The sequence below is a fragment of the Vidua chalybeata genome, chromosome 2 (genome assembly GCF_026979565.1).
Source record: "Vidua chalybeata isolate OUT-0048 chromosome 2, bVidCha1 merged haplotype, whole genome shotgun sequence".
Lineage (NCBI taxonomy): Eukaryota > Metazoa > Chordata > Aves > Passeriformes > Viduidae > Vidua > Vidua chalybeata.
Window position 1 is genome coordinate 97,850,437 of NC_071531.1, and position 8,554 is coordinate 97,858,990.

The 8,554-nt window shown below is 42.1% G+C and overlaps 1 protein-coding gene across 4 annotated transcripts in view; it reads right to left on the reverse strand.

Moving 5' to 3' along the window:
- The window catches only part of RNASEH2B (ribonuclease H2 subunit B), a 43,378-nt gene extending 35,056 nt beyond the window's left edge, over positions 1–8,322 (reverse strand). For all 4 annotated transcript variants that reach the window (XM_053935758.1, XM_053935755.1, XM_053935754.1 and 1 more), the window contains exon 1: positions 8,171–8,322. In XM_053935758.1, coding sequence (XP_053791733.1) covers positions 8,171–8,252 — 82 coding nt within the window. In that variant the 5' untranslated portion in view covers positions 8,253–8,322. The remainder of the gene's footprint in view (positions 1–8,170) is intronic.
- Between the last annotated feature and the right edge of the window lie 232 nt (positions 8,323–8,554).

Here is an 8,554-nt window from a genome sequence, read left to right on the forward strand (position 1 = left end):
AAGGTAACTGGATTTCTTTAATGCCATTACATTTATCAGTCCTTCTATTTCAGCAAGGATCTCTTATAGCTAAGTTAACATGGACTTCTTAAAAAGCAGTACTGTAGCCGTTTTCTAGCAAAACTGAGAGTTAATCTGTGTTAGGAATTTTTTTTTTCAATTTTAAGGTTCACCTCCAGATAAGAAATCACCCTAAAGAAAATAAACAGTAAAAAGTAACATTACAGGAAGAGCTGTTTTGTTAAATTCTAAAGGAAAGCATTAGATGATTGCCACTATGCTTATTATAACAGTTCCCATAGCTCAGCCCTGAGGAACTTTTTCCCCCAAGAATACTTGGGGAGAGATAGGTGAGAGCTTTTTGAACAGTACACTTTCTACCAACAATGGCCCACAGTCAGGTCAGCTGACAAGTAATGTGTCATTACAGCATGATTTTCTCCTAGGACATACACTATAATGATGTAAAAAACTGATAGAAGGGTACAGAGGGGCTCAATTAATCCTGTCTCAAGGAGGTATCTCAGCCAGCAACCCACTCTATCAACTGCCTGGGAAGATAGAAGGCAGACACTTCCAGGAGGCAGCTGAAGAAAAGGAGAAAAGATTATGGTGTTTCATGGAGGTCAGACATACAACCAGGCAAATTATAAAATACATAAACAAAACAAAGTGAAAATGAACCAAAGGATTTCTGACAATAATTTCTTCTACAATGGATAGATATGAGGTAGTAATGAATCTGGTCATTAAAACAAAAAAGCGTTACCTGGTACAGCAACATAAATAAATTGAAAAACAACGTAAAACTCCCACTAGGAGCTGTGAAACTGTTATGGATGAAGCAAAGTCTATTCACCTTCTTTTTTTTTTTTTTTTTTAATGCTTATAGAATACTATATATAACAGACTAATATCAAGTTATATGGAGTTCCCATGCAAAAAGCTGCCAGCCAAGCAAGCAAAAAGGCTGTAAATATCTGTCAAATGCGTAAGAGGAAAAAGCCCTCTGAGAGCACAAATTTCCCAACCATCACCACCCTGCAAAGAAAAAGGACTATTTAAGTCTGGAAATATAAAGTTAAGATTTCATTTAAAAACAGATATTAAATGATACGTCACCTACACAAGTCTTTTCCATTCCCTTCTTAACTTCTAACTGTGCATGAAAGGTGTGTCAGATGAAGACATTATGATGGAGCCCATTAAATAGACATTTTATGGAAGACTTTAAACTAAGCAGCCTAAGGGTACAGATAGGTTCGATCTATTAAACACTTTATTTGTGTTCTTTTCAGAATCTCCACCCTCAAGAAAATGGCTTTAATTCACTGTCCATGTCTTTTGTTGTGCAGCATGCCCTGAAAAAAGCCTAGTGAAAAATAATTAATAAATCCAGTACTTTGTATCACCCAAATTTTTGATAATTTTTCTAAGTTACAAGGCAATTAACTGCAAGCATAATAAATTAATTCAGGTATGCACAGACTGAGCATACAGTTTCATAAATGGCTTCAAACGACCAAAGATAACAGTCCATAAAAAGTGCAGTCCTGAGGTTCCCAACCCTGCTCCCTTCTTGTTTTGTACCTCTGCTGCTTTTTTCCACCAAAACTAGCAAGCTCATGGTCCCACAGCAAGTCAGCTCAGTTCACTCATCCAGCTGAGAAGTAATCAATGAAGAAGTAACTTTCAATCCTATCAGTAAGCTCACTGGAACAAGAGACAGAACCCATGGCAGCAGCAGATGGTATAGAATATATCCTACTCCATATGTGACACAGGTGTCTTGGACCAGTGCACATGACTTAGAAAACCAGATCATACGTGAATTTACAGAGTTGAGAAAGCAGGAGATGAGACACAGGTCGACATTGTTGCTTCCTGGGCTCACAATACTCAGGGGAGCATTGAACAGAACACAGCTCGATTCACCTCTGCAAACAGCCAATATTTTGTAGGTGCTTACATAGAGGGTATGGGTTTGTACTTGCCCACACTTGATTTTTGGAAATAATCTTAATTGTTATGCGGTTATGTAAACTTGATGTTACCTCACCACCTTACTCCTTCTATGACTGTACATAGTACTTGCTTCAGTAAGGGGACTTCTGCCAGGCCTTTTGTAAAAGACAGAATAATAATCATTTTAGTAATGGCATTTATTATTTGGTGCCCTAAGGGAAACAATGTTCAATGTGACATAATTTAGAATATTCTACAATAAAACACAGTATCTAAAAATGGCACTGTTTTCTAACTTGACCACAACTTCAGAAAGAAATGCTACTTGACAATTTGAATGGTCTTTTGCTCCAGGACACAGCTAGGCAATACAGCTAAATCTTAAGACTTAAGCCTGAGAGCATCTTTTGGCTTCCCCTTATGCTGGCACAATTCACTTCTTAGCCAGAAAAAACCCATGTTCATGGACTCACTAGTAGCAATGGACACTACTAATTCATCCATTACTGAAGTTGAGATGCTTGGCAGAATATGCAGTTTCAGCTGAATAAAGGGGAGGTCAGTCTTGAGAAGTTCAAGAACTGGTTATCACTTGAAAGGATAAAAACTACAGACGTCCCTTCTCAATATTTATAGGGTCAGCACTGGTGCAGCTGTATTACTGGCTGAATCAGCCCTATTCCCATATGCAGAGAGGCCTAAGTTGGCATAAGTTGGTTTCTTCCAAGCCAGATGGCAGAAAGCAGAAGTGGGAGATGGTGTTACACATTAAAACATCTCTTTTCAGTCATTTTATTTGCTATGCTTCCTTCTGGCTCCTTAGCTTGCCAGTTATATCTGCTTTATTCACAGCAGAGCTCAGTATGCCTTTTAGGAGATGACATGTAAGAAAGAGTGCAAATTACCTGCAGGCAAAAGGCTTTGTTCAGGAGATGCAAATGCCAGTTTAGGGGGAGGTTTAGTAAAATATGCCCACAGAGTGCTAATTTCTAAAATAAGCATATTCATATTCACCTTGTTAAAAAGATATATAAACATGTGCAATTATTTTATATAGGTTTTCTGATGTTTTGACTCAGCTGTTAAAAAAAATACATATTTGTTTATTGCAAACATTATTTCCAAGTCCTTTACCTAGATTATTCTGGAAAGTATTAATGTTCAATTATTCTGCTTAATTTTGACATTCATTACAGGCTTTGATTCAAGCACCCTAACAGCCCAGCAGTGTGATCCATTTTGCAGCAGATAAACATATTTTTTTTAAAAATGCTAAGTGAAAGCCTATATCAAAGAGCAAGGATGGAAAAAAAATTAATGCAAAACCTGTCTACTTCTGTTTTTAAAGCAAAGCATTTTCACAAATTAAGTATTCCACAGCTTCTTTTGCTGTGACACCTTCTCTCACTATGACCCAAAATTTTCAAGTCAAATACTTCCTCAGTTACTGCATGGAGACAAAAGTTCCTTAGTCTCAACTGAAAGGATGGAGGATTAATTTAATGTGTGCTGATGCCCCATGGTTTGGCATCACAGTCCATTTATTTCTGCCTCCATTTGACTTTTGGCATATATGAGATTTGTTCAAACAATTTGCCAAGTATAATGTGAAACTGCTCCTTTTATTTTTGAATAAGTAATTCCTAAAAATAATAGGATTGTTAAATTTCCTTCCCCCATTGCAACCCTTCCAGTTCTATTCATATGGCAGTTCCCATAAAACAATAAAAGAGCTAATCAATTTACTATTTAAAAAAAACAGCAGACTGAAAAAATGTGCTCAGCTAAACTTGTCTAGCTCAGAAAAATAAAGGCTGAGAATAATTTTCAGCATGCAGCTAACCCCTCTTTATTTTTCCAATACAGACAAAGACAGAACATATTAAATACATCAGTCTTAACTTTAGATGTAGAGTGGAACATCACACTTAAAAAACTGCCTTCAGTTCCTGACCTCTTTGCTAAAACTAGTGAAGGATATAAATAGTTTCAGTTCTGACATAACACCTATCCTTGAGGAACACTGAAAAAGAGACTGTCCTTCACACCAATCCTACTGAGCAGCTAGTGTGATTTTGGTAAGACCAGTTTGAAGCCATTGCGTAAGAATGTTTATTTGTTCTACAGAGCTCAGATCACATCTATGTCAGACACAGTGACTTTACCACGGTATTTGAGAGTTTTCCAAAGCTCTGCCTTTAGATTTAGATAGCCCTAAAATTAAAAATCTTTAGATTTAGATAGCCCTAAAATACTGCTGGGTCTCAGCAATATTCTCAGTCTGGAAAATAACTTCTAGCTCTTATGATTTTCAGAGAACATATAAAAAAAATGTAGTTCCACAGGCCCAGCTCAAAAGGCAGGTAGAAATTTCCTACATTCACATTAAAAAGAAGCAGTATTTTTTTAAGGCACATGGATACTCAGTAAATACAGACAGACTTCGCTCTATTAAAGCGCATCATTAGTAACTTTGTAACTGTGAGAGAGCCAAGGTTTAATCCTCAAGAGCTACTATTTTTCTCTTGTACCTGTTCAGTAGCTAAACCAACAACAGAAAGACAGTACAGGCATTTCTACATTCTCACGGGTAAAGAGTTTGGATACAAGGGTAATGATTACCCAGCTCCCACTAGAAATGCAGGAAAGCACTATCTGGAAACTCAGCCATCCACCAGCAAAGCCTGTGTGGTCCTTCAGGACCCGTTAGCACTTTGGTGTCTCTGTACCATGATTCCTCCAGAGCTCCAGATTCGGGAGGTCTTCTTAACCATCGACGTCAACTACTCTGCACAAAGCAAGCTCAGGTCCAGATTTCCAGCCAAGCTAATAAAATCCCCTGGAACACGGAGCACAGCACAGAAACACCCAAGTGGGTCTATACAGAGCCAGCTTGGTCTATCAGGACTTATTAGTTCAGACACCATCTGAAAGCAGCTGCACTGCAAAGCTGGTTCTGGAAACAGCAGAGATGTGTTAACATGGCACAGCACTTGAACTAATAAACTGCTAGTTCTGAGCCGAGCCTGCCCCAGGCTAAATCTGGTGCCTGTATATCCACTGCACAGTTAATCTGCAACTGCAGAAACAGCCCGAAGAGCTGACTCTATTTCAAGGCCAGCATGCACAGCTCTACCACTACCAATGCAACCAGGTTTTCTGTCCTTTCACCTTCCTCCACAACAACCAATCTTTCCATCTACCCTCTTCCTGTTTGTCACTGTTTTCTCTCCTGGCCACTCACATCCATTTCTCAACCTTTCACTACACATCCCCAAAAAGGCTGCACAATGTCCATCAGCGGCTTCCAGCCTTTCTGGAGTGATTAACATGGTTACCACCCTCTTCTCACCCTGCCTGAGCAGCACTTCCTAACTCCTCTCCCACCACTTCTGGCTTCCCTCTTTGTCCTGTCCTTGGTGGTTCAATCTCTAACCAAGGAACCACTGCACTTCCAAAAACAAAACAAAAATATGATTGTATTTGCATGTCAAATTGCCCTGTCTTCATGGAAAAAAAGCAAGTATCAGTAGAAACACTAGCACAAGACCTCTCACCAGGCCAAGGGCAGGCTATCATCTCTAAAGGTAAATTTGCAATCTCAGAATCTCAGAATTTGCAATCTCTTCTCTGCCCAGAAGAGCAGACTTGCTTAGCAGTCATATCAGATATGACTGAGGCTTTTCCCTTCCTACTTGGACTCCCCTTTGTGCCACGCTCCCATGCCAAACAGCCCAAGTGTCTTGGTGTGGCAGAAGAGCTGGTGAGGACAAAGACTGGCTCAGTCAACCCTGCTTCCCCCCTCCACACCTTCATCCACCTCTACAAACCATGAAAGTAACTGCTGAGCATACGGTTTGTAGCTCTGTCCTGTGATGTGCAGGCATGAGAGGACCACTAATTACCAAACTTTTACAGTTCTGGAAATATGACTGAATTAATCAGAATTAATTTGCTACAGAAAGTGACAGTCTGTCCCTCTAAAAACAGTTCACACCACTGGTAAAAAACTCACTCTGACTGCATTCCTCTAGCCAGAATCATGACTTCAACAAAGAACATGCTCAATTCTACCTGACAGAAGAGATTCCTTGTTTCTGAGCTGTTTCCAGAACACTGAAACCAATATAAAAACTACAAAATCAAAAATGAAACTGAAATTTGTCCTGTCAGTCATCACACATGCTCTGAATGGCAGAGCAGCAATTCACTGTCCATGCAATATAACAGTATATCAATGTGTACTTAAACAAGGAAATCAGTAGTAATTTCATAACCTTCAATATTAAAGCAGACAAGCTTTTTTTCATAGACTCAGGAACAAATGGCATTGAACTCACACCCAGAAACAGATCCTGTACTCATCTGCATCAGTTGGTTTTAGGTATGTATGTATCATAATGCCATACAGGTATTATGAAGATAGATTGTCATATGAACAGAATTTTACCATCAAATGACATTTTTGTTCTAAATCCAACTGCAACCATCTTCATTCCTGAAAGTAATCAGATCTTCCTACTACACATTCTGCTACACAGCCAATGAAAAATTTCTGAGATTCATTCAACAGAGCAGTTATGAAATGCAGAATTCTGAAAAGCGGTAACATGTTAACTTAAAAAAGCTTTTCTGAAAATAATGTTAAAACAAAACTAAAATCATGAAATGTTTTGTTTGGCTGGCTCTCATCAGCTGTGGAGTTCTGAATTTATCAGCCACAGATTTTTTTTAAAAATCACTATGTGCTTTGAAGTTCAACTAAGGCTTAATAAACTTTCTTACAGGTCTGGAGTACTATATAAATTTTGTCAGAGCTGTGCTGGCATAATTGGTAATACAAACTGTCTGGCTTCATGAAAGTTACAAGCTCTGGCTCCAATCCTGCAAACACTTACTGAAGAATTTAACTTACTGCACAGAACTGACTACTTATGCATAAGCTAAGCATATTTGTAAATATTTGCACAGTATGGACATCTGTTGGCATAGCCAGTCATCTGATACGAGATTCAGCTTTAAATCCTAGTCTTCATAGAGTCAATATTAAAAAAAAGGAATTCCTCACTTTATAAATTCCTTTCTTAGGCATCAGGCATGTCAGATACCAAAAGGTGGAACTGAAAAGTTAAAACTAGAAGAAGAGAGGAATCAGTGAAATCATAACACTTTTTTCTGTTTCCCATGTACCTAGAGAAGCCTGGTTTCTTGTGGGCACATGTCTCAAGTTTGAGCTCCTGCCTTATTTTCAACCTTTGCTGAACAAAGCTCTTTCTGTACCTTTGCTTCAGTGATGCCATTTACAGCATTTCTCACATCATCACACCCAAAGTTCACAAAATTACTCCGAAAAACTCATCCTTTTAATCAGGTTTGGTTATTAACACTCTCCAGTTATGGACGAGTTAGGAAATAGTCACAGTACAAAGCTGGCCAACAGATAATCATGGAGGTCACATTTCCTTAAAAACCAAACTAGAAAAAGACAGTTCTGTCTCCTTCCTCTTAATGTCTTGGCATTTGAACACATCCTGTTTCACTCACATCCTGTTTTTACTCTTTAACAGCTAAACATTTTGTGATCTGTTTGTTTTCACCTGATACTAGGCAGAAATACATGTAAGGAGCAGAGGCATCCTCCCACTGATTCAGGGCAGCATGGGAGAGAGTAAGCCTCCACAACACAGCGGATATTGCACCTGCAGAGCTGCCATGTGGAGCTCTCCTGCTTCACATTCAGGAGCTGAGGAGATCGCACTCTGGCTTAGGACTGAAGTCTGTTTGACAGCTGTGGCTTAGGGCACTGAACCGTTTCCTTCAAAAACTGCAGGAAGGGACTGAAGGGATGGAGGCAAGGTGGGCCGCCAGCTCCGGGGAAGGGACAGCGAGACCCCATCAGGGACATCGGCGGCAAGAGCCCTTGGCAAAACCCTAATGACAGACATAAATTAAATGCACTGATCCAGCGAGGGAAACGGGGTCCCTGGAGAGGGGAGGGCGGGTACCGTGCGGGGCCTCGTGTAGAGGCCGTGTCTCAAAGCGGCCTTAGCACACCCGGGCGGGGCCCGGCCGCCCGCAGCAGCCCCGGCACCCGCCCCAGGCCCCGGGGACGATCGCCCGCCTCCTGCCCGAGTGGGCCGGCGGGGCGGGAGAGCTCGGCGCTGCGGCAGAGCCGCCCCTCCGCGGAGCGGCCCCGCCGGGTTACCTGGGGCAATGAGCACCCACTGCGCGGGGTGAGCGCCCGCGGGACGCCGCTCCGCGCCCTGCCCGCTCCGTGCGCCCCGCATGCTCCGAGCGCCCCGCGATCCCGCAATCCCGGCGCTCCCGTTCCCGCCGCCGCCGCAACATGGCGGCCGGGCCGGGCCGGGCCGGGAAGGGGCGGGCGGCGGCGGGGCGCGGCCGTGAGTCGGGCTGCGCCGCCGCTCCGCCTCTTCCCCTTCCCCTTCCCGGCGCCCGCAGGGAGCGGGCGAGGTGACGGTGGCGGGAGGAAGCGCCGGCGGCAAAGCTTCTCCTCTCCCCCGCCCCGCGGGACGTCCCATCCGCAAGGGGAAGAGAGCCCCCGAGGTTTCTAAAGGCTCGTGGTCCAAAG